Raw genomic sequence first — 27,111 nt, forward strand, 5'->3', positions numbered from 1 at the left:
GATTCCATCCTGCTCAAGTAGGTTTTTGGCCTAGGACATATTCAAATAATGCTGTTTTGGATAGAAAATAAACACGTAGCAAATATAGTCTACAATATAAGCCCAATGGCCTATACTACTATGCCTACTACTACTAGGCTGCTGCTGCTGTTACTACTACTACTACTACTACTACTAATAATAATAATATTAATTATATTTTAATGATATTCTATATGTAACCTAAACACGGACCCATCAGTGCCTGGCATAAAGTTTTAATTTAAATGAATTTTCGTGAGGGCAAACACTATTATTATATTAGGAACACTTCTAGATTATTATAATGTAGAACTGATGTAGCCAGTTGCATTATTGTTGTTGGCTAAACTAAAATTATAGTCAAAACTAAAGAAATGTGATTTAAGAAGACAAATCTTGAATACCGGTAGGTTTGCGTCAGTATGGTAAAGCTGAGTAGTCTTTCAAATCACTACTCAAATCAATGATTGGTCACCACATGGCAACTCAACTCTGACTAATTGATAAATAAACTATAGTCTCCGCTTGTACGCAGGTTTCAGTGATTCGTCCGTCTGCGCCCTCAGGTGGAAACGCCACGCACGGCCCTGTGGCATGTAGGCTATACCCTGCAGCGCATCACGGAAACTGGAGTGCGCCTGGGGAGAGCAGTGTCTCTCTAATGGAATGCGGTGCAGTCAGATACAGGTTCTCTATCTAAGATCTAAGTCCTTTAGAAATTCACTTTTTTGCGACTCGCCCTTTTATTGTCGGAATTTTAACGCGGTATATAGCCTACATATAGCCAGCCCATTTTATTTATTACAGACGTCAGATAGGCTACTCCGTTTCCTTGGAGCTTGAGTTTTTAGACCAGTTTCTTAACTTCCTATTCCTGCATGTCCTGCTTGTGTGAGCGTCTTTCTGGAGTAGCACCACAGCGCGGAACCGTTCTAACTTTTCGCACAGCATGTCACATTTTTCAAACTTTGTCTGAATTGGTAGCAAAACGTCTGTAAAGGTATGTAGGCATTTTATTTTGTTCAAAATGAATCGAAAAAGCCTATTCGTGTCATCGTGTGGTTGGTGCTGCATAGCCTTCGTCTCGAGTCTGACTGTGAGAGGGTCGTGCGTAACGCGCTCCGACAATTTATTTAATCTGCATTTTGCAGATATAGGCCTTCATCATATGTAGGCAGTAGGCTATAGTCACCTATACATATTTCAGCAGGAGCCGACAGTCTCCATGGAGCTGTATGTGACTGGTACAAAAAGTTAAAGCACCTACAGCTAGAAGAAGTAGCCTATAAACTGCCCTGGCTGGCTAATAGTGGCTAACCCATCCCAGATAAGTTTATTGCTTTCTGCTTATTGCAGACTCATAGCTTATTGTGCATGCCTGGTCACTGATCTGTTTTTTAATGAAGCTATAACAAACGCCATAACCGGTTACATAAAGCCAATCCACTGTTCGATGGTAGCTAGCTAGCCTACTAATGCACAATTTAGCACCATGTTAAGTGTCAGAATGTCCCTTTACATAGAGCTATTTAGCAATACTTTCATGTGTCATACCATTCAATTGACTAATGTGGGGAAAAACAAAAATTCTATAGGCCTAGTGCAGCAGTGGTAAAAATCTATATGAATCCCATGTCTATATATGCATTATAATCCACGTATAACACTATCTAACTGCAATTATACAGTGCTAAATATAGGCTAGTGCAAACATTACCACTTAAATCGTTATACAATGCATGGGCTACTTTATAATGTGCTATAGAATTATTGTTATAAAGAATTTGAGTAGCCTACTTGAGAGTGCTTATTATATAACTGTAGGCTATACTTATACAGTTTTATAAGCAGTTAATGCTTATAAAACATAAGCATTAAGCATTATCATAAGCATTTATAACTTATAGTTATAAATGGTCATCATAGTAAGTGTTACTAAATAGTCTCCCCACAAGTCTAAAATGGAATGTTTTACAGAGCAGCCTGTGGACTTGCAGAAATGCTTACATTGCATGTAATTCAATTAAAATGTAAACCTTTTCTGACCAACAAAGCATATAGCACTTTGACATAACCTGCTGCCTGCTGTTTACTGTATATGTTGTTGTATTGCCTTCCATTGCTTGTTGTTGTTTTGTGTTTATCTTGTGTGTGTTAGACTAGAGGACCACAATGGTTTCATTCTCCATATTAAAGTTTTTGATGTAATGTTAATGTATGTAATGACTCTACCACAGTCTTATATATATTCTAATCATCAATTAAATAAATGAAAGAATGAATTCATTCATTCATCCAAATCTACTGTTCTATACATATTAGTTCCTTATTCACATTCACATTATCTAATTAGGCGACAAATTTTATTTTGATCTAGGTTTATAAAGTAAACATTTTGGCCTATTTTTTATTGCTGTTATTTTAATAATAACATGCAGATTCATATTTCCCACCACGCACAGGCCTACTCACAAAGAAAATACTATAAGCTTTTGTTTTCACAGTAAACCTTCATGTATTATAGTTCAAGGAATATGCTGGTGCATCAAAATGAAAATTCTAATGACAATGAATGACCTCCACAAAAGCAGCTTCTGTGAGTTTTTTTTGTCATTCATCACAAGTGACCTGATGGTTTCGAGGGTGACCGGAATTGGCACATTCAGAAGTTGGACCATTTATGCAAACTACGTGACCAGTGCTGCGAACACACTACGTGCCTCAAGTCCTCTCACTCGCAGTGTTGTTATGCTTTGCTGAACAACAGAGACAATCATTTTTAACCGTGTGATATCAGCTTCAGAGGACATCAAAGTTTAAAAATACATTACATTTTACCCCCTTTCCCCGTTTTTCACACAAACACAAAAGCCTGAGATATATTTAGTTGCACAGAAGTCATTCTCTGAAAATAGCCTACTAGCTTACAACGCCTTGACTCTCTCTATAACAGATAAAACAAACAAACAAAAAAACAAAAATACACACACTATCTGCCACGACTCTGGACTGACTATATCTATTGTCTGTGGCGCCACACACTTCCCCTGTACATTACCACAAACGCCAAGATGTCAAAATGTTTGAAATTATTTCCCCCCCCAATGAACTGTGTGTATAGTTCACATTGAGGCCATGCTATGTTTATGCAAAGTCTGACTCATCAGACTTTGGTGTGTTAATCTATGGTATGGCAGTTTTACTGATGTTAAATGCTTTGTTTCTTTCACCAGTCTTTTAATGCTTCCTTTAATAACGGAAGGATCTTCCTGAGTTCAAGTTCGCATCTGGACCAAGGCTTTTTTCCTGGAAGCTGAGAATTACCACCACGACAGCCCCCAATGGCGTCCATAGACCCTTACCAGTACATCATTGTAAGTACACTGACAACAACCCGTTCTGACTATGTGGAAATTGGGGATTCTATCTTTGGGCTTGATCTAGGCTTGAGAGTGTTTATCTAATGTTAAGAATGTATGTGTTTATGACCTTGCCCTTTATATTTTGTACCAGTTGCCGGATCTGGCAGCAATAACTCAAACAAATGATAACTAGTAAAGGCCAATTGTACTAGTACGACAGTGTCACTTCAGTGAGTTCTTGTTGGCAAGCAACACTGTCATGCTGCAATGGATTATAAACCAGTGGTTCTCAAATGTTCTCAAACTGATGGACCCCTAAAATTATATGGATTTGGACAGGGACACCCATCTGAACCTGTTTTGACGCTCTATAAACTAAGCTTTTTGTTCACGCCCATTGAGGAAGTAGGAAGTAAAAAATGTTAATGCAAACTAATGGGTAATGGTTGCGAAACAAAAGCTCCTTGTCATTTTTACAAAATACTTTTATCGTGGAGACAGATGACGTGTGGAAATCAGTCAAGTCAGCAGTGTAATGATTCATGAGTGGATTGCGCAGACTAGAGAGTGTATTGTAACATACATGATGGAAAAGATGCAGAAGTGGGTGAGGTGCAAAAATCTAAGCAACTGAGCAAAGGACTGGGGAGACAGGCTTTTAAAGTGGTGTGAGCACTCGGGCCAATTCATGGCCAAGACCTGAAAACCAATCAGAAAGGATAAATGAGGGGTAAAGCAACAGTCAACACCTGACTCCATTATTATGCAGCCACAGTGAGAATCTAAGGTACAGTCACTCAATTATTTTATTTGCACAAGTATCTGAATTATAATTCATGCCGAACACGTCCATCTGTCCTTCCATCTTCAACCGCTTATCCGGGGTGGGGTCGTGGGGGAGAACAGTTCCAGCAGAGAGCTCTAGAGTAGACTTATCCGGGGTGGGGTCGTGGGGGAGAACAGTTCCAGCAGAGAGCTCTAGAGTAGACTTCCCATTCCCGGGCAACATTAGCCACTTCCTCCTGGGGGATTCCGAGGCGGTCCAAGGCCAGCATGGAGATCCTTGGTCTGTCCGGGGGTCTCCTCCCAGTGGAACACAAACACAAAAGCTGGGATCAAAAAATTGAAAAAAATAAAATAAAAACATTATTGCAAATATCACAGTCAACGCTGATCTGACAATCACAATACTCAGAGAGGGAAGCTACCGTATGAACTCCAGCATGATTGTCCCTCACTGCAGAGTGAGCTATCAGCTGTCCTTGAGAAATATATATTTTATTTAGACTGGGGGAAGTTAAGAGATACCACAGTATGCTCACTTAGACATAATTTGTTACTACTGTACTGTATTTCTTTATTTCTGCAGTTTATGATTTATGGGTCATTATGAGCTGAAAAATGTGTTTATGTTTCTCCGCAGGTGGAACAACAGTTTTCTCACACTTTCAGAGTGACTGTAGCGCGGGCTGAAGGTGTCACCAAGGGAACTCTGGGTGACCTGTGTGAGTGTTGATGCTCTTGATCCACTTACCCCATGTTATTCTGGTTGCTACCATGTGTAATGAGTACGACACACTCTGCATTCATACTGTTTTCTGACCAATTGTCCACAACAGAAAGGTGTTTGTATGCATGTCTGCATTAACAAAACATTTATAAGGCTAAATGGAAACTGACGTTTCCCTAATACAAGCCCCTAATAGCGATAAGACCAGCATAGTAGTGGTCAGATTTATGGTTGTTACAGTCTGATATACACATTACTGTGGTACATGAATAAATAAAAACATAAAAAGTCTAGAATATATATCAAATAGATAGATTACGTGGTAGAGATTAGAGAAACAGACAGAAATGAAAATAATATAATAATAAATATATATATTGATACATCCATCCAAGGACCCATGTACAGGCCCATTTCATCCATTCAATGATCAGGAATCAATGTGTATTGTTCTCCTTACAGTGGACACCCCAGACCCATATGTGGAGCTGTTAATTCCCACGGCCCCAGAGAGCAGAAAGAGAACTCGGCATATAGACAACAACATAAATCCACAATGGAACGAGACCTTTACCTTCATACTGGACCCCAACCAACAGAACGTCCTGGAGGTGAGAACTCCATCTGATCAGAGTCCGTTTTGCATAGGATGATGATTGGATATAAGGGTGATACTCGACATCAAGACTGTAAACCATGCATATTGAGAAAGTGTTTATATATATAATTATACAATGATCTATTGATGTAATTTTATTTATTGCTTTAAATGAGTGAACATACACAAAATACCCATGATGGTTCTCCATGTTTTATTATACACATTGCTTATGTTTGTTTCAATCAGTTGACATTGATGGACGCCAACTTTGTGATGGATGAGACTCTTGGAACTGCCACCTATGACATAAACAAGCGCATTAAAGTGGCTCATCCAGAGACGGTGATTTTCCCATTTGGCAAAGTAAGACATCAGATTTGTTTCCCCATTAATATTTTGTTAATATTAATATTAAGTTATCCTTCACCAGTTTAGGCTCTGAGTGCCAATTCTCCCATTATAAAGAAAGACGTCCTCCAAAAAAATAATATATATATATATATATATATATATTATAAAAAAAAAATTATATATATATATATATATTTCTTTTTATTACGTCTTGTCGTCTGTGGCACCCATTGCAAAGACGTCCATAAGACGGGATTACGGTCCTGGCACTTAAAGGTCAATAGCATACAGTAAAATGGATGAGAATATTAATTTTAATATGAAGTAAGAATGCTGAGAGTTGGAGTTGTTTAGCAACATGCTAAAAATAAAAGAGTGTCTCAAAAATACCTGCTAATTATAACTAACTGTTGATTGTGTGGTGCAATGTGTGGCTTCGTCTTTCATTGCCATTTTACACTTTTATTATGTGCGCTGCCACTCCTTGTTATCAATTATCCTACATTACCTCTAATCCTTTGCCTCTCTGTAGTCCCTGCTCTCTTCCATCTTTACTCATTCTTGTATTGTTGTGGATTCTTCAGTGTGACCCCGGGGGTTAACAGTCGACAGGATAATCAACATTTATCAGCAGTCACTACACTGTAAATTAACCACACATTGTTTCAACAGAAAACCAAAGTGTACTTGGAGATGTCCCTGGAGGTGTGGTACGTACAACTTTTTAATCTGCACTTTCCCACACCGTAGCTTCTCACCGTGGCTGCATAATAATGGAGTCAGATGTTGAACAATGCACAGGAATTCACCCTGAGGAGGACAACCTTAACGCTTGCATAGCAGTGCTTATCTCTATTGAGATGTTTGTTGGCCCAATGTATTGTATTATGAAGCTTGCTTCGGATAATGTAGGGTTTTAAGTAAAATGAAGTGCTGTTCAGTGGGAGGACAAGAGAATGTCTTTTATTGTTGTAGATTAGGCATCATTTCAAAGGTGAAGGCTTAGAGATGAAAGGTTAAGTGTTTGTCTGTTTACTGTTTGTCACAGAGGACAAATCACCTCACAGATTACTGTGCAAATGACATGAATCTATTTTGCGTCTGAGCATAGACATGGTAACACCTCGCCTGCCTCTGATTGGCCTACCGACACTGCCCGACTTGACTGTCATCCGAGGTTACTCCGTGGTGGGAAATAATACAAGAGAATGACAGCTTGGTGCGACAGAACGAAGCCTTGTTGTAACTAACTTGTAACTTTTTATTTTTGTAGAAGAGGTAAACTAATATTGTTTATGCCGTTTGCTTTGATTGAATAATTGATTGAACACGAAAGCTGTACTATGATTTGATTTTGGTGTGTTCTAAATAAAGTGTTGATTATCGTGTATTAATCTAATTATAGTAAACTAATACTATTATACTAAGGATAAAGATGAAGGGAAAAGAGACCTTTTAACAGTACAATAATGTTTCAAGTTTACACATAGGCCTACAAATAAATTACACAATAATCAACACAAACACTTTATTTAGAACACACCCAAATCAAATCATATTACAGCAATCAATTATTCCATCAAAGCAAACGGCATAAACAATATTAGTTTGCCTCTTTTTCTTGTATCATACTGTACTTGTATTATTTCCCACCACGGAGTAACCTCGCATCAGACTATCCAGCATAGCTATATCCACCTCGGAGGACAGTCGAGACGGGCAGTGTCGGTAGGCCAATCAGAGGCAGGTGGGGCGTTTCCATGTCTATGTTCGGACGCCAAATAGATTCACGTGTGAAAATGTGTATGAGAGTATGACCGTGTGTGCGTGTCTGTGTGTGTACCGTATGTGTATGTGTATGTGTATGTGTGTGCGCGGCTGCATGTGTGTGCGTGTGCAGGTGGCTGCATGTGTGTGGGTGTGCAGGTGGCTGCATGTGTGTGCGTGTGCAGGTGGCTGCATGTGTGTGCGTGTGCAGGTGGCTGCATGTGTGTGCGTGTGCAGGTGGCTGCATGTGTGTGCGTGTGCAGGTGGTTGCGTGTGCAGGTGGTTGCATGTGTGTGCGTGTGCAGGTGGCTGCATGTGTGTGCGTGATTGCGTGTGCAACCATATTTGTACTGTACCCTGTGTTACAGTAGAATGCACTATGCATTCAAATGTGAGAGAGGAATAGAGAATGTCCACTGATTATTATTTGTTCGTGTGTGTGTGTGTGTGTGTGTGTGTGTGTGTGTGTGTGTGTGTGTGTGTGTGTGTGTGTGTGTGTGTGTGTGTGTGTGTGTGTGTGTGTGTGTGTGTGTGTGTGTGCGTGTGTGCATGCATCTCTAGCACCAAACTGGACCTGCGGTTCAGCCTGGCCCTGTGTGAGAAAGAGAAGCTCTACAGACAGAAGCGCAGGGACAGAGTGATGCTGGGCATTAAGAAGCTGCTGGACATGGAGAAACCACGCTTCCTCCCCAGCTCTCCTCAGGAGGTGGGAACAACAGACCCTCTCGTTTGTATCAGTCTGGCATTCTCACTCCTCTCACCACCCCACACAGTTAGAGAAACTCCCACCGGCGCTGACTGAATGTCTCTTACATCTACTGCACCATATTGTATGCTGAGCTGCAAGAGTTGTGCATTCCTGTGCTGAGCTGAAATACCTTCTCAGCCCATTGTGGTTATGGGTTTCTGCCGACAGCCCCTTGGGCTCAATGTGAACTCTCTCTAACCTCCAGTCATAAACAAAATAACCAGCGATATGCAAGAAGAAATGGCACTGGATTTCCACTGCACGGCACTAGAACAGTGGTTCCCAAACCTTTTGAGCCCGGAAATATTGAAATATGTCAGATCTAAAGGCTCACAACCCTTTGCTTCATGTCACACTGTGAGCTTGTAGATCTGCTATTTTCACTACTTCTTGAATGTCGTTTTCATTTATTTAAGGAAGTTATTTGGATATAATATAATGTTTAAATTGTTTTTAATTTATAAAGTTGTGATTTGTTTTGCTTTAACCTTTTAAAATCTATATATTATGTAGGAAATTAAAAAAGGGGGATATTTACTTAAAACAAGTGGTCCAAACATGCATCCCTCCCGAGCCACTGTTTGTGAACTAGAACATTCCTCAGCTCGCTCTCCAGTGTAGACTCCTGGAAGTAGCGCTGTCAGACTGCCAAAACATGCAGATAGGGCCTTGGCTACAATTCAGGGAGGAAGAGATGGGATGAAAAAAGCATGAAAAGGTTGAAAAAGTGAACTCCACCTGGGATAGCGTTGCAAAGGGGTGATGTAACCACCGTTGTAAAACGAGTGTCAGTGCAGAGAGATGGCAGAGGACGTTGTTTATGCTGAAAGAACAAGATTCTATCAATGAAAGCGAGGCACATTGAGATCTAATGATAATTATTCACCCATATGAAACATTATGCGACTTGGCCTAATTGATACTTTGTCATGCGAAGAACGCTGAAAATAGTCGATCCACAGGCTCACAACTGGTCGCAGATGTGACTTGATCTGCTTGTAGATCTGCTATTTTCTGTGTGACATTTTCAGTGCGTGTATAATTCCAGCATTACTGTGTGTGTGTGTGTGTGTGTGTGTGTGTGTGTGTGTGTGTGTGTGTGCGTGTGCGCGTGTTATTGTTGGTCCATTACAGGTGCCAATCATAGCCATTGTAGGTTCAGGGGGAGGTTTCAGAGCAATGGTAGGTTTCTCCGGAGTAATGAAAGCCCTGTATGAGTCTGGGGTCCTGGATTGTGCCACATACGTCGCAGGACTCTCTGGATCCACATGGTCAGTTAACAGTAAACACACATTTGTGTGTGATGTGACCTCTCTTTGCTTCTCTCTCTCTCTCTCTCTCTCTCTCTCTCTCTCTCTCTCTCTCTCTCTCTCTCTCTCTCTCTCTCAGATGGACAGTCTCTCTCCTAAAGGGATACGCATACCGGTACTTCAGTTTTAGGTGATAAGCTACTCACCTTTTCGGTGGGAACATTTTCACCTAAACGACGGTTTTGATACTAGACGCTCATAGTCACCTAAACAGTGGTTTAGGTGGGCCCCGCCTCCCTCCGGAGAGAGCCAGGGTGAACGTGGTGATGTTGGTTGCGTATGAGTTGCTTATCAACGCAGCTCAGTGACATGTTGTAGTTTCCCAACCACTGCAGTTTTCACCTTATCACCTAAAACTGGAGTATGTGTGGGCCTTTAGTCTTTCTCAAAGCCTATTCATACTCCGGTTGTAGGTGATAAGGTGACCACCGAAAACTACAACATGACGTCACGCCACGGTGAGTGTGTGTGTGGTGCTTCACCACTCACCCAAACACATCGGTGGTCACCTTATCACCTAAAACTGTAGTATGTATGAATAGGCCTTCACTCTCCTCTCTCAGGCTGTCTCTGTACTCTCTCTCTCTTTCTAAACCCTCTCTCTTCCTTTCTCTCTTCATTAGCAACCATAGACTGTAAAAAATATGGACAAAGCGTTCCCCGGGTCTAACATGAACGTAAAATGAAGCCTGTAATAATATGCTAATTCCTGATGTAAGTCGCCATCTTTGGTACCAGCTGGCCATTGGCTGGCTCCGTTTTGTATACCAGCTGTTCATTGGCTGCCCAGACAACGAGGCGGGACTTCCCCCCTTCTTCTCTGTTGGTTTTTATTTTGACTCGAGTGGGAGGGGAATCCCGATCATAGACTGTAATGGTAGCCACGCCCCTCAGAACATACGCGATGTTTTTTTTCTTTATGGTCATTTTTTTAATTAATGGGACCATCATTTTCCAAAAAGAATATTATGACATTAGAAATGGGACTTTAAACTAGTGACTGGAAAAAGAAAGTATTCATGACCATGTTTATTAAGGTAATACAGTCTAGGTGAAGTTGGGCCAAAATACATGGGCCTCTATGGAGCTATGGGGCTTTTTGGGTCCGGTCCAGCGCCACAACAGGCCATTATATGAACTACCGATTTCAAATGAGGCTTCACGAAATATCTGGCTGACTGCCCCCCTGTTAGCAACTTAGCACTTCCCAATCTGCTGCCCCATCTTGTCTTCCGCTTTGAACTTCCCTCACTTCTCATTTATCAAGCCTTTCTTACACATTCTGTCCACTTCTCTCATCCAATTCACACTTTCCTGCTAGCCTGTGATTCTTTTTTAGTGTGTTAGATCGGTCATATTTCAAACTCTTTACTTAGTTTTGGAAAAGTGGTTGTGGTTTGATATTAATTGAAGGCTAAATCCTTTTATGGTATCCCCTCTTGGTTTTCCCCAGGTATATGTCCACTCTCTATTCCCACCCTGAGTTCCCCACGAAAGGACCTAAAGAGATAAACCAGGAGCTGATGAAGAGTGTAAGCAGTAACCCACTGCGGCTGCTGCTACCCCAGCACGTCAGCAACTATGCCCAAGCTCTGTGGACCAAGAAGGCTGGAGGGCAGCCTGTCACCTTCACCGATATATTTGGCATGCTCATCGGAGAGACGCTTTTACCTGCGGTATGACGTGTTTACCACATGCTTTTTTGGTTTAGTGGTTTAACCTTATACGTTGTATATCAAATAGTGAAAATAGACAATCTACAAGTTCACAATGCGATGCATTGCGACATGTTGTGAGCTTGTAGATCTGCTAGAATATTTCGCTTACATTTGCCTATTTTCACAGAATTTCCACTTATTGTGATATTCCCAGAATAGTGGCGCTAGGGTTCATGTGGTTTATCATGATTTTTCCTTCCTGTTCTTTGCTTATTGACCTGCTATCCTCTAGCTGTCGCCGCCCAATGCCCCCATTACTCTCTCTCTCTTTTGTAAAATGTGACCTTCAGTATTTCACTGTTCTCTTTCAAAGTTATGAAACAAAAGGGAAGAGGAGCTACACTCTCTCAAGGCCAGTTTCATTTTCTAATAATAAAAATAACTTTCAGTCTCTCAACCTTCAGTTCTGATGAAGGTCGAGAGAGACTGAAACGTTTTTATTTTATTATTATTATTGAAGAGACAATTTGGTCTTGAGAGTTTATAATTATAATTATAATTTAGGACCACTCCTTGAGTTGCTTTGGGCACAGATATTCTTTCAAAATTATGCCAGCATCACAATTAAAATTGTGAGGGCATGCAACCAACTGACATTGATTTTCTCTTATTTCACCTTAGCTATCACCTGCCAGGGTGAAGGCAAAGGGGGAGATTATGTTTTTGTCTGTTTAAACCATGGGTTTTCAACAGGTGGTCCGTGGACCACTGGTGGTCTGTGAAGGTGTTGCATGTGGTCCCTGACCATGCATTTATTAATGTCGGAAAGTGAAGATTCGTATTTTAATTTATTGTATTGACCACAAGTTGAGAAACAATGCAGTAAATGATCTGGTGACAAATGATGACGCGTCGATGTTGTCAGTTACTGGGAAGTCGGATGTCAAGAACTTCCTCAGAAAAGTGGTAAACCGTACCGGATTGCGGAAATGTGCCCATAATCAATCGCAAGTGTCTGCTTACTCATAGAATAAGTTACAATGAACAGCAACATGAGTTTAATATTTCACCCACACCACGACCATATCCCCCCCCTCCCAACACAACAATGGTCCCCAGGTTGATTCTCAGTCAGGGTGGTGGTCCCCAGGTTGATTCTCAGTCAGGGTGGTGGTCCCCAGGTTGATTCTCAGTCAGGGTGCTGGTCCCCAGGTTGATTCTCAGTCAGGGTGGTGGTCCCCAGGTTGATTCTCAGTCAGGGTGGTGGTCCCCAGGTTGATTCTCAGTCAGGGTGGTGGTCCCCAGGTTGATTCTCAGTCAGGGTGCTGGTCCCGGTGCTGGTTCAGAATTAGGCTCTTCACTGAGCACATGCAACTTTCTAGGTTGTCTTGCAATACAGTATGTGACGTAAACATTTTGTTGTGGTTTCATGATGAGATTTTGTTTTGTTTGTCTCATTTTTTCAGAGGATGGATACCAAGCTGAGTCAAATGCAGGACAAGATCGATGAGGCTCAGTGTCCACTTCCTCTCTTCACTTGTCTGCATGTCAAGCCTGACGTGTCTGAACTCATGTTTGCAGGTAAGCCTGTGTGTGTGTGTGTGTGTGTGTGTGTGTGCTAGCGTGCGCGTTTGTCTTATGTGCCGTTTGTTTTTGCATACATAATGAGTAACTAGAAGTGCTCAAATGAGCTTAGCCACATGCAAAGTAACCAAGTAGGACATATTTCCTTATAACAGAAACTATGTACCATGGTGAGATAAGCTGATATGCAGTGGCAGCTCTTGGTTGGTGGTTTTAGATATGAACTCTTGCTGCTACATCAAGGAACTGAACTGTGCACAAGATCATGACTGATTCTAGCTTTGAAGTGGAACTAATAAGTGGTGGAAATTCTTTTCTTTTTCCGATTCAAGCTTCCCATTTTGTACTTCCTCATTGTTTGCACATTTATTTTTTTGTAGTATATTTAGTATATTTGGAGAGAAAATCTACAAGACAATGTATTATACAAGTGTTATTCAATGATTGTAGAATGCATAGTTGCTGTCTCCCAAAACATTTAGTATATTTACCATCAAGTGATATTTTCTGCTTCATTGGAATTGAATAGTAGACTGACTTTATAGATTCCTAGAATGTAGGATCTTCTGCATTAATGTCAGGCACACATGGAAAGGACTCAGGATGCAGACACAAAAGTCACTGAAAGCAGGTTTTTATTCCAAAACGTCAAAACAGGCAAGGGGCAGGCAAAAATCAAAACAGTAGAATGCAAAGGTCAATATCCAAAGGCAGTCAGCAAGGGCAGAAGTACCGGCAAGGGCTTGGCAAAAATCGTGGTCTAGGAGAAGCAAAACAGAAGTCAAGTCAGTAAGGCAAAGGCTTGAATATGGCTTGGCTGCTTGGAAGGTCACAAGACAATCTGGCAGAGATTGCAGAGAGACTGAGACTTAAATACTGTGGGCATGATTGCAGGGGATAGAATGCAGGTGGTTCAGACACACCCACACTCCCACTCAGACTGTGACAATTATACCTATTGCCTACATTCTGAACAGCTGAGCACTGCTGTCGTTTTCACAAGATTGTTACATCGTGCAATTCTAATGCAGACAAACAATTGCTCATGAATCAAGACAAAACTGTGGAAGTCATAGGATAGATATTTATTCTGTTACAGGGATCTTTTACACTGTTGGCAGTTGAATGATGGTCTTTCCAATGGGAAAATGACAGAAATCTCATTAAGCGAATACCACTACTGGTAGTTATCAAACTCAACCTATTACAATTAAGCAATATCTTATACCAGGAGTGTCATAAGCATGGTTCATGTGCATTGTTTAATGCAGGATGTTATTGTAACACCATTCAGTTTAAAGTCATAAATTAACTGCAGATTATTTAAATTATATATAAATTCAGAAAATCTGCATGTGCGAGTGCATGTGTGTGTATCTGTTCCCATCATATCTTGAGAACCGACAGACCAATCGACTTCAAACTTGGCATGCGTATCGCAACATCATGCAATTGTCAAAATATACCATTTCCACATCACGTCTGCTGATGGGCATTAGGCACAATGTTAGGTGCAGCTATTCGGAAGTTATATGTTTTTACGATAAGCCACTCCCAGAGATATCCTGCTAACAGGCAGAGACACAAATGGAATGGGGTGAAAAGATAACCCCTGTCCAAATGATAAAATTGCTATCCTGACCTGAATATACATATTTTGTTTATTTAAGAGCTCCAGAGACATGGAGACTCCCACTGAACAAACACTCCATAGCAGAATTTAGAGCTATTTCACACTTATTTTAACATGAAGAAAATCCCTTACCCTACCCTTTTCAAGTTAGCCAGGTCTGTCAAGCCATATTTATAATTTCCAGTTCCAAAAACGGGGCTTACAGATATTATGTTTATGAAAAGTATAATTACATTATAGGTACTAGACCGGTGAAGGACTGACCTCCTGCTTCCTTCAATGCATGAGGAGTCCAAGCCGCTTCTCTTTACCTGACAGGGGCAGTTTCCCCGGTTGGATGTAGCGCTGTTTTTGCACTGTTTTTTATTTTGTTTTCATGTCAGTGACATTTTTTTGTATCACAAAGTGTGTAGGTCAGTTAGAAACATGTAAGGTTAAACAGTAACTGCACTTTACATTATTGTGGTAAATACAATATTACCTGTCTTAATGATGTTACTTAAATTTCACTTGCTGCCAACTTCATTTAAAGCCCCCAGGGTTATATCACATCTGGATATGCCGGATCTGGCTTGATCAAGACATAATGCATGCAGGTTTAAGTTTAACTTGAGCCAGCTTTCTGGAACAAATACATTTATTGCATCCATGGCATGCATGTTTTTCTCAAAGCGTGCATAGAATTTCTAAATTCACCTGGGAGTGATCATGCAGACACTTCTACCACATGTTTTCTCAATCTGTAAAGATATAGTCCATTCCACATGTTCCTGGTATTGGAGCAGTGTTCATTTTGACAGCTAATTTTGATGTAGTTTTAGTCTTAGTTTTAGTGTCTTGAATACAATTTCATTTAGTTTTACAGCCTACCAAAACATATTTTGGCTGGCTGTAATGGCTGATTCTTCAATGCTGAAAATAGAGGGTATGCGCATGCATAAAGTGAATGGCAAATCGAGTGGCAAAGCGACAGGCAAAGTGAGTTTAACATTGTTTAATGTAGTTTAATGCAATCAGATAGGACTTTTCTGTTTGCATGTATGGGCTGTTAAGGCCAGAAAGTATAGTTTTTTGCCACTCACTACTAGGCATTCTGCATAACTTCCGAGTTTCATGATGATGTCACACGCATACCCAGGGGCGAATAGTTCTTATAACTGTCAGGGGTGCCCCCCATATTAGCATTTGAATACCTGTTCTGTGAACAGGGAACAGGCAACGACCACCGCCCAGTGGCCCCAGCCCCCACCAGCCCCATAAAGGTGTGAGTCGTGTGACTACATATTGTACCTTTGCAGTGCTAATCAAAAAAAATGAATTTCCAAATAATCCCAATTGCAAGCAGCAGTTCAAACTTTTAGCATGGTGCAAAAGTCCCTGTTTCAACCATGCCTTCTGATTTGGGAATGTTTGTATTGTGATAATCTTTACAAATTACAATGTCATTGATCCAGTGACCTGATTCCGTGAATGCGACATTGTTGTTGTTTCCATGGCCCGGGAACACAAGCCACTCTGTCGTGTTGGAAACCACAGAGCAATAACAAAAGAAAGTAAAAATAAGCCAGATTTGTAAATTGATCTCTTTCATAGACAGAAAATAATGGAATAATAGGTTGCAGAGCTCTGAGCTGAGGAAATCCTTGGTGGTTTGCGTGTGTAGTGTGTGTGTACTTGCACGATAGTGACGATGTGTGTGCACATTTTTCACTGCCTTTTATCACAACGACTAAATGCTGCATATCTCAAGGCTTGTGTTGTTACTCTACTGCTCATTCTCAATAGCAAATGAATGAAAAATGTCTTTATTCAATAAAGACAATAATAATAATAAAGTTTATTGACCCCAGATATCAGGGTTGATGTAAAGAGATAATGATGTTGTATGGCAATTATGGTTGATTTATGAATTCTTCTGCTTTTAATTTGTATTTGATGCTCTGTTTCAACATGCAGATTGGGTGGAGTTCAGTCCCTATGAAATTGGGATGGCTAAGTATGGAACCTTCATGACCCCTGACTTGTTTGGAAGCAAGTTCTTCATGGGAACGGCTATTAAGAAATATGAGGAAAACCCGCTGCATTTTCTCATGGGTAAGAGAGAGACGCCATGACATAAATTATTGACAACAAATAAGGTACACAGATATACTGTGCATTCACACAGAGCATTGTATGCACACATTTATATTATTTTCCTGTGTCAGGTGTGTGGGGCAGTGCCTTCTCTATCCTCTTCAACAGAGTGCTGGGGGTAAAAGACACAGCTGGTGGCATCACCATGGAGGAGGAAATAGGTAATTTAAATTCTATTCCTCTGAAAATCGTTATTGTTTTTTAGTTTTTTCTCTCTGCCACTGAAGGGTATAGTACAACCTGAGCCTATCCCTTGAATCAGTGACTATGCTTGGTTTCCCATCCAGGAAAATCAGGTTTGAAATTTAATCCAAGTGGTTACTGTGACAGGCTCAATTGAAGGACGGATGACATGGAAAGTTTTAGGTCAAAAGTTATCTTTGTTGGAATGATTTGGTAGATAGTCACAATGAAACAAATGATAAAAAGACAAGCAAAAGCATGATAAGCATAGGCTCTTCCGCTCTTCCTTATCCCGCTCATGTTGTGTGCATTGATTCAATTGATACACAACAGGTGTGTAGTCACACCTCGGCTAGCACTGAGTCCAGTGACTTTGACTGCTTATATACTTTACACTAACAGTGGACACTGCTGAAATCAGGATGGTTTTCCAGTGAGTGTGTGGCGGAATTAAAAGCCCTTGCCTGAAGCCCAGTAGCCCAATATCCTCTTTGGCCAATGGGGGATTCCTGTTTGGATGAGAGTGGTAGATGTTTGGTTTCTCGTGGCAGACACCATGGGTTTGTGGTTACACTAAGACAACTTTAGAAATACATCATAATACACAGTTAGAGATATTATACTCAGACATTTTAAGCCTTTTTTAGTATGCAACACTCGCACACGTGCTAAATATAACTATAAGGCTTTTACCTTCCAGACATCAATGCCTCAGCACTGCACCTCTCATTGTTGTCAGTGATGTCTCACCTTCGTCATTGTCTGATAGTAGATTGACTTTGGCAAACTTTGACACCTCAACAGTGTAAAAGATTGCCCTTTAAATAGTCTTAAATGCTTACATAGGATTGGGTGTGTGTTCATATGTGATATCCACAGACAAAAGAAAATATATCAGCTTCCTGTAGTTCTCTCTGACAGCTCATCAGATATGTGTTTAGCTTGGGGGCTTTGTTTGGTTTCTCACAGGAACAATGGCGTGGGACGTTCATAAGTGCTTAGAATGTCTCTGCCCAGTCAAAGAATGTATTAGTTTATTAGGCGTATTGTATTACTATCCAAAGCGTTTCATATCTATTGACAGAATCTCTGTCTGTCTGTCTGTCTGTAATGTTGAGTGTGAAGTCAAGAACGCTTCTCGTATATTGCTGCAGTCCCGTTCCAAACACGTTCCAAACTGTGTGTAGTAATATATTCTGTTGTCACAGATACTGTGTATGTTATATGTTTCGATATTGATTATAGTAAATTGTGTGAAATTGTTAAACGTCAAGAAAGAAACCATCCTGTCTTTCTCGCTCTGCACTGAAAATTGTATCCGGAAGTAGTTGACAATTTGTTGTTTTTGACAATTTGCCTGCCAATATAAGACGGCAAAGACGCATGGCACTGTTTCTAGGAATGTTTTTACACAGGGCGCTGTTTGTTATTTTATGGCATGGGCCACTGAAAAATTTCAGTAGGCCAGGCCTATACCCACTTCCCCAGATGGCAGATGCCAGTACATCACTGGAGATAAATTATGAGCTATATCGCTATAATTATGTGGAGAAATTATAGCAGATACAATGTCGATCTATAGATGTTCTACTGCAAATAACTCTTGAAGATGGGTCCTAATGACTCCATGTGTTTTCCTAACAGAGCAGATCAAGCCGAAGCACATCCTTGGAGAGGACAGTCTGGATAATGATGAGGAACCACTCAAAAAAGGTGACGAGAACTTAACATTGTGTGATTCACAGGCGCATTTTGACACTGTTGACACTGATTGCCTTCTTAGCCATGTTTAACCATGTTAAATGCTGTGTAAGGCTATTATTATAATAATAATAATAATAATAATGGATTTTATTTATAACGCACTTTACATTCGTAAGAATCTCAAAGTGCTACAGAGTGAATAAAAGCAAAAGAAACAACATACCATTAAAAACATCTAAAATAATTATGGCAGTGCTGTGGGCACTAGCAGGTGTCATGACTGAAGGCACCTGCCGTTTTTGTTTTCACGGCTCTGTAGAGCCATCTGTAGAGGTTCTTTATTTTTATTTATTTTTAAACTTTTTTTGAAAATATTTTTTTCAACCTATGCGAGTCATGGATAGAACATATGTCTAATGACTGGTCCTGTAAAAATGTGCGTGTCTGATTTCTTTTTAATCTTAGATGTCAATGTGAAAAATCATTGTCTATATGATGCACCTTTCCGCAAGTATGTGGCATGCAAAAAAACCAGACCAGAAGCGTATTGTTAGCGGGGCATGCCTACTGATATCGTGCAAGAGTTATCTGATAGTCCAATAAACAGGCTGTAAACATAAGTCATGGAAGAACTGGCATATTTTAATGATTGGGAACATTACTGAGTTCATTCTATGATGAATTGTGGTGTTTTTAATGGCGCCAGTGCAACGTAATTTCGTTCTGCTGTGCATCTCTGATGTAAAGTAAGTAATGAGCAATAAAGATGAACTTGAACTTGCGCATCAGGTTTTTATATATTTATTATTACTATTACATACCAGAAGTATAATTTAAATACGAAAAGGGGAATATTTCTCAGTCAGTGGACCTACTGAACCATATATGGTAATTACATTTATCTTGCTTGCCAGGAGGCACAGAAAACCCGGAAACAGAAGATGAGATCCATCAGGCCAGCTGGGTCCAGAGAATGATGTCCTTTTTCTCAGACTCTACTTTGTTCAACACACGAGAGGGTCGGGCAGGGAAGGTACACCTTTTTTCTTATTCTTATTTTTTTTAATATAATATAGTACTAGGTTGGGTTGTCTGACAAAACAATAGTACAATAGTATGAGTGCATTAGTGCAAACGTATGAATAGTCCATGAAAAGGAGATACATTTTGAGATTCATTTTGGAATAAAATCTCCACACCGAAACCTACAGGTACACAATTTCATGCTGGGTCTGAACCTGAACACAGAGATGCCCTTCTCCCCGTTCAGTGCCAACATCCTCAACGAGTTTGGTCCTGCAGAGGATGAGGTGGATGCTGTTACAGGTAGGAGTGGTGGAAAATGCTATTTATTTCTTTATTATTACTGCTTTATTATTAGTTATTCCCCGATCCCTCTGTATGTATGTGTGTCTTTTCGTAACAGATGATGTAAATAGTGTAATTTTAGTTGTGTTTTTAATTGATTGATGGTGAAATAAACAAACAAAACAAATAAAAAATAGATAACTTCACAGTGAAAGTATAGCTAAACTGAATCTTAAACATCATCCTTCTTCCCAAAACGTGGTTCTCGATAAACCAAATATATTCTTATCTGTTCTGTTCTCATTCAGACCCAGATGAGTTTTCTGGTATCTATGAGCCTTTGGATGTGAAGAGCAAGAAGATCCATGTGGTGGACAGTGGTTTAACCTATAACCTTCCCTACCCGCTCATCCTGAGGCCGCAGCGTGGTGTTGATCTAATCATCTCCTTTGACTTCTCTGCCAGACCCAGCGACTCCAGCCCACCCTTTAAGGTCAGTTGACCTGAAGGCTAATCACTGTTACCCCATACCTGGTTCACTAATTGGTGAAGAGGTTTTGCATCCTGTCCGCCCGCCGTCTGTCTGTCTGTCCGTCCTTCTGTTAACTGCCCGATGCAGAACATTTATTTTTTATTTTTTATATATTACTCCTACATATTTTATCTGTAGGAGTAATATAGCAGTGACACAGCATTTTACATGATATATCACACAAATCAGTATCTCTATAGTCATGTGATCAAGATGGATCTGTTAGATTTCTTCAGATTCTATCCTGATTGACTAAGATTGACTCTCAAAGTTTGCAGGATTGGTCCGTTTTGAACAAAATGCCTCAAATAATAAACACTGCGATTTCCGATCAAGACAGAACCGGCAGATTTGTCATATTCCATCCTGATTGGCGAAATTCCTAACATTGCTGGCCCAAAATAACTATTTACACAATGAAATCTGCGGTGTTAATGGAACACTGAGTAGGCTGAGGCCCTTTGTTGTGTGTACAAGTCAGGATGCTACAGGTGTTCTATCAGTCTGTTCTTTACGATTGCATGTTGGGGGAGTTATGAGCAACGTGAACAGGCTGGTCAGGAAAGCTAGCTCCCTCATGGAGATTGTGGGAAGGTTTAGCAACAGAGGTAATGAATTTATTTTAGGTGACTGAATTTCCCCAGCTTGATCAATAAAGGTCTTATGTTAACACTCCCATCATTTTAAACCTTGTTCATAACATTTGTCCTCACTATGCTAATTATAAGATGAAACATTTCTGTATTTACCCACTCTGAAAGGACGAATCACATTTTTCACAAGAACTGGTACAGGTGAACAATGGCTTCTATTTCAGAGTGATAAAACCTTTTAGGAAAGTTTAGCTTCCCATCGATGATATCATTGGAGGAAGGTTTCTGATATGAGCATTATTGAGGTTATATTGAGATAAGGTTGAAAATGGCTGGAATGTATTTTAATTTAACTAAGATATTGTACAAATCGGCCAGTTGTTAACATTTGTACACTCTTGACACTGAGGATTTCACTGTATATAATATCATTATATTGACAGACCCTGGGACAGACCCAGGGATTGGATTGAAGAATAAGGAAGTGAATTAGGAAGTGGTTAAAATTACACACGTAGAGGAAACATTTTTCAGTTTCTTAAATTTGCACCCTAGGAACTTCTGCTTGCAGAGAAGTGGGCTCGGATGAACAAACTGCCCTTTCCCAAGATCGACCCCAAAGTTTTTGACCGAGAGGGTCTGAAAGAATGCTACGTCTTCAAACCAAAAAGGGGGGAAAGGAATTGCCCCACCGTCATCCACTTTGTGCTGGTCAACATCAACTTTAGGAAGTTCAAAGCCCCCGGTAAGTATATACACATGTGGAGGTTTTCATCTGTGGAAAATATTTTTGGGGCTCTTTTGTAGGATTATAATGAGGCACGTTTACCATCACAGCATATGAGGCATCTCTTCCTCCAAGTAAAACAGTGGAATTCCACCATATTAGGTCATTTCCGTTGTTTTACACATACGTAGGAGAAAGTTGGGCCCCTTTGTTTGCGTGACCCCAGTAAATCATCACCTTAAAGCCACAATCCGTAGGTTTTATGTACAGTAGGTCCCTCTCCCAGTGGAGGGGGGTAATTGCAACAAGGTCCAAACTACAATGACGCGATCAAATTAGATCTCCACACACTAGATATTGCCATAAACTCTTGGCCTGTGGCGTGCGTGTGTGCGTGTGTGTGTGTGTGTGTGTGTGTGTGTGTGTGTGTGGATCTCCACACACTAGATATTGCTATAAACTCTTGGCCTGTGGCGTGTGTGTGTGCGCGGGCGTATGTGTGGGCATGCGTGCTGGGGGGGACACCTTGAGTGCGGGTCCGGTGCCTTGGGGCCTCTCTCTCTCACATCAGTGGGAGAGATCTGAGTGTAAACAGACCGCATATCTTCAGCCGTACAAAGTTACACACTAACACCACATCCATGAAGGTCCCTATCCACTTTAAGGAGGGGTACATCATACCTCTTCACATACAGGTCATCCACCTACATACTTCCTCTGTCTGTTTATTATGTTACATAGGGTTGAGTTTTTTACACTGCAAGGATTTTACACTGCAGGAAATTTGGGAGAAAGGGCATGTTGAAGGGACTAAGTAAAAAACAATATATACTTTTATGAAGTTACAAATTGTGCTTTCATTGCACACCATACATTGAGACATATTCATAACTTTGCATGTGCTAAAGATACCCTCCTGGGTGTGCATGTTATAACTGACCGCCATAACGTCATTTCTTCATCTTTTATCTGCCCTCCATTTCTTGCAGGAGTCACAAGAGACACTGAGGAAGAGCTAGAGGCTGCCGACTTTGACATCTTTGATGACCCTGAGACGCCATACTCCACCTTTAACTTCCAGTACAACAACAAGGCCTATATTCAGCTCCATGACCTCATGGAGTTTAACACACTCAACAACCTAGAGGTCAGTTTTATCTTCTTGGATTACCTAGACAGGATGTCCTTCGGGCACCAGTACTGTGTACTCGGTGCCCGAAGTACACAAGTTGGGAAGTACACAACTTGGGAAGTACAACTTGTACAAGTTGGGAAGTACACATCTTGCATCGGGGACCGATGCAAGTTGGGAATGCATGCTCCGCCCAGTTACAGGTACAACACCCGTTGTACCTGTTGTCAGAGTAGTTGCTGTATCCGTTGTTAGAGTACCCAGTGTGGTACCCAGTGTGGTACCCAGTGTGGTACCCACTACCACAGATGTGACACAAAGCTCAGCCAATCCGTGAACCAATGGCAAATCAGGGAAGCTAATGCCTACATCCCTCCCACATACAAAGAGTTTCTGTGTGTGTCCTCCCGAGACCCGCAGACAGACAGATATAGACATTCGTGGTTTTTCGCTTAGAGTATATATGAATAGAGAAGGCACCCAGAGGAAACCCTGAGGCGAAATGGACATAATGGCCGAATGAAGGTATTGCAGCCTGGCCCCAAACACATGAACGCGCTGGTCCGTTGACTATCATTGTGCACGTTCACGACAGCAGCAAGCTTGTGCGCGTTCGTGCGCGTTCGTGCACGTTCAACGGCAGCGCGTTCATGTGTTTGGGGCCAATCCATCCCAGAATGCTCTCTGTTCCTACCCGGAAGGAGGAGTGAAATCGCCTCATGCGCTTTTGAGCAACTTAATGCAAGTGGATGGAAGGAGAACTCGGGTGCCCTCTCTATTCATATATACTCTAAGGTTTTTCGGCTCTGGACAACAGCCGGTCTGACTGACGCACAAACGCACGCACGCACGCACGCGCACACACACAGGTCACACAGGTTTTGTGAATTCATCAATAGATAGTTTTGTCAAATGGCATAACACAACTGCCTACTTGGGAGTTATGCCATTCAGTGAAAGCTATGAATGTTTATACAGGTACAGTCACCTTTGTTCATTAAGTGCATTACATGTACAAGGAATTTGTCTTGTTCAGACTAGTGATGTGACACTCATCAAAATAACAATGTCATGAACAAACAAGCACACACAAAATTAGCCCACACACTCTACTGCTTGTTTGTTAATGATTAATTCATTGATTAATTAATTTGTCTTAAATGCATTTGTGTCATTTACTTGTATCGCAAGACTGCAATGTCCAATTTGAAAGGCTATATCTGGATTAGGATTACGCAGGTTTTGACTACACAGAAACTGTGTTACAGATAACTGTAGGAATTTACTTTCACTTGCCCTGCCCTGTTTGTCAATAACATTGTAGTAGTGTATACTGTAGGTATGGAACTGTTACTCAAAGCCTTTAGAGATATTGATGGAGGCGAGCTCAGTTAGCCAGTGCTGTTGTTGTAAAACAACATTACCACTAAATGTCGCCAGAATGAACATGATCTAAAATGTGTAAAATCTGCCCAGCAACATCAAAGTTGGCCAAATGATCCAGCACTAATGGGGTCTCTCCCATAAGACTTCAAATGAATGTTTATATGCTGATTTCTATATCTATGTGCCAACCACGTTTCAATCAAGATTAACAATGGACTAATTCAATGTGGGCTAACTGCGTGGGTTGAAGTTATTCAGCCACCCTCGGCATGAAGAAGTTTATTGCACCTGGGCCCACCTATAAAGCCATGAAAGTAATGCATAATTAAAGCAAATCACATTAACACCGGAGATATATTTTCTTAATAATGTATTTTACCAGTGTTTTTTTATTCTAACATGATAAAATGTTCCCCCAGATAATCAAAGAGGCCATCAAGGAGAGCATTGTGTACCGGAAGGACAATCCCTCACGCTGCTCGCTGTCCCTCTCCCTCAACGATATCCAAAAGAAGAAGTTCGGCAAGAGAGAGACCCGGACGAAACCCCGGAAGTGAAAAGCTGAGGACTCAATAGAATAAGTGATTCTCAAATTTGGAGACAATTGTTGAGGTTTTTCCTATGTATATAATGTGAAACACTGTGGGTCTGATAAAAACCTGTGGTTCTGATCTAAAGGCTGAGGGTTTTATGTAAAAGATTCTTTGAGTTTATAAGCCATAAGGACTCTCACGGTCACCTACTCATTGTTTGGAACTTTCCATATAAGACTCTCCGACCCAATTATTTAAATATTCAGCATCTGTGTTCAACACAGATATCATGTTCCCCTGCTATCATGTTTGGCTCGTCCAAATATGCTATATCATGTGAAAACATGAAACGGCACCTGATAACGATTGGGTTTGTTTGATGGCAACTCCTAAACATGCTAGGTGCACCCCCTCTGGGTCTGGATACCTGAAACTTCTCAATGATGTTTAACCACCTCATGGCATGCAGGGATGGTCTCTAAAGCCACCAGTTTTAAAAAACAAAACAAGGCTGGAGCCGTGGCAACGGCCCTGGTCTTTTGCCCTGGTCTTTTGCTCTTACTGACGTACTGAGGTTCATCCCTCTGAATTTATAGGGTAAATGATGTAAGGTGTGGTTATTTTCCTGACCATGTTATTTCAGGCCTCTCTATTTCTTACTGGCACACATTGTTTTTATCAACTAATTTCCTCCTTCCCCAAACCCACTGCTGTTGGACATCTCAGAGGGGAGGAGGGGTTGGATAGGGTGATGGGAATTACAGGATTATTAACGGCACAACTGTCCATTTTATCTCATCACTTTCTCTCTCTCTCTCTCTCAATCTCTCTCTCTCTCTCTCTCTCTCTCTCTCTCTCTCTCTCTCTCTCAGAATTTGAGTTGAGGTGAGAGAGAGGCTAAGTTTGAGGCGGGGTGGGGAGAGCATGATCGCGTGATCACGACATCCTGTAGCTTTACGTTGCCTCTCGGCTGCGCTTAGTGGAATTTTACACACTACACCTATACCTGCAGCGTTGGAGGCCTGGAATCTGACACACTACACCTATACCTGCAGGGGGGCCTGGCCGTACAGAGAGAAGTGGAATTTTACACACACCCTAACCCCAGCCTCATAGGATCACATAAACTCAGAAGACAGTTCTACTAAAGCGGACAAAACCTTTGTTGCATTTAAAACCTTTTATCAGAATATTCTCTTGTATTTCATGACTGACTTGAATTGATACTCAAAGCTGAGTGCAACAAAACACGACAAGCAATGCTGGTCTTATGAAGACTGTAGACATCTCTATGTTGAAACAAATTCATTTCGGAGCATAGTGAAATGATGCAATATGTTAAATACTTAACATTACGTACCTATTTAGGTTTAATGACTATATAATACATATTTGTCAAGCACTGTTACAGTAGCAAAAATATGTTTTCATTATTTGTGTTAACGTGCTACCTTTTTTGTGTCCTTTAACATTGTTTACATTATGGAAGTAAGGTTTTTCAGGAAATCAAATCAAGGGGACCAAGTTGTGCACATAAACACTCAATAGCTTTGATGGATAAATAATGTCATGCATATTGTTGCAAAATACACATCATTGAATTAAAACATGGGGGGAAAACTATGTACAGTTGTTTGTCTTTATTTGATACCCCTCCCTGAAAATTTTGAAAGGAACGCAAACTGAACTTTTTTTGCATTCTTACATTATTAGCTGTGCATTTTAGAATTGATTTAGAATTTACTGACCAGCTCACCTGGCTATATTTCTGAATGCAACCTTTGCTCCTCTGACAGGACCCTTCTGGTAGTTAAACTAGTCTAGACTGAAGACCAAAGGCAACCGTTGAGGCTTTGGAACAACCTGCCTGAGGAGAGCTAGCCAAATCAGTGTCTTTTTCAAATAAACATACTTTTACACTACCCCCTGACCCCCTCCCATTGATTTTATGTTACATGTTATGTTAATTATACTGTGATACCGTGATACCATGCCATTGTTCTGTTAATTGTAACTGAAGCAGCAGACAGGTAGCCTTACACATATTAATAAAGGTAATTCATTATTCAAATGTAGGCTGCATAATGCTTCAACAGCAATATGTATACATATCTCTGCTGTCGGGAGGAAACTCTAAAATGTTCATTTTTCAGGAAATGAAAAATATACACTTTTCAGGAAATTAAGAAAACCTTATATATTTAAACAAAGTAATACAGCCTCATCAAAGTTGGTGTTGTAGTTCTTTATATATTGTAAATTACTTCCATGAGAGGTGGTGGAGTTAGTTGCTTTAGCAGACATTTTGAGGGTCCAATGGAGTTAAGAGGTT

At 40.7% G+C, this 27,111-nt stretch overlaps 1 protein-coding gene across 2 annotated transcripts; it reads left to right on the forward strand.

Annotated features, from left to right (window-relative positions):
• The first annotated feature begins 573 nt into the window (after positions 1 to 573).
• pla2g4ab (phospholipase A2, group IVAb (cytosolic, calcium-dependent)) lies at positions 574 to 26,404 on the forward strand. Of its 2 annotated transcripts, none has more exons than XM_083766517.1 (19): positions 574 to 1,021; positions 3,255 to 3,395; positions 4,807 to 4,888; positions 5,356 to 5,504; positions 5,741 to 5,857; positions 6,518 to 6,555; positions 8,174 to 8,318; positions 9,495 to 9,631; positions 11,124 to 11,346; positions 12,795 to 12,909; positions 16,502 to 16,639; positions 16,753 to 16,842; positions 18,509 to 18,577; positions 19,483 to 19,601; positions 19,780 to 19,894; positions 20,185 to 20,369; positions 21,557 to 21,746; positions 22,718 to 22,875; positions 24,666 to 26,404. In XM_083766517.1, exons 2-19 carry the CDS (start codon positions 3,363 to 3,365, stop codon positions 24,801 to 24,803), a joined length of 2,241 nt encoding a protein of 746 aa, XP_083622643.1. In that variant the 5' UTR covers positions 574 to 1,021; positions 3,255 to 3,362; the 3' UTR covers positions 24,804 to 26,404. The 2 variants fall into 2 exon arrangements, with proteins under 2 accessions (XP_083622643.1, XP_083622644.1); XM_083766518.1 differs by having other exon boundaries at positions 574 to 1,001.
• Positions 26,405 to 27,111: the final 707 nt, after the last annotated feature.

The sequence above is a fragment of the Protomyctophum parallelum genome (assembly GCF_964188405.1).
Source record: "Protomyctophum parallelum genome assembly, chromosome: 6".
Classification (NCBI taxonomy): domain Eukaryota; kingdom Metazoa; phylum Chordata; class Actinopteri; order Myctophiformes; family Myctophidae; genus Protomyctophum; species Protomyctophum parallelum.

Coding starts and splice junctions, on each gene's coding strand:
- pla2g4ab (XM_083766517.1), top strand. CDS start 3,363: ATGGCGTCCATAGACCCTTACCAGTACATCATT. Junction 6,556..8,173: donor GAGATGTCCCTGGAGGTGTG/GTACGTACAACT, acceptor ATGCATCTCTAG/CACCAAACTGGACCTGCGGT. Junction 21,747..22,717: donor TAGGAAGTTCAAAGCCCCCG/GTAAGTATATAC, acceptor CATTTCTTGCAG/GAGTCACAAGAGACACTGAG.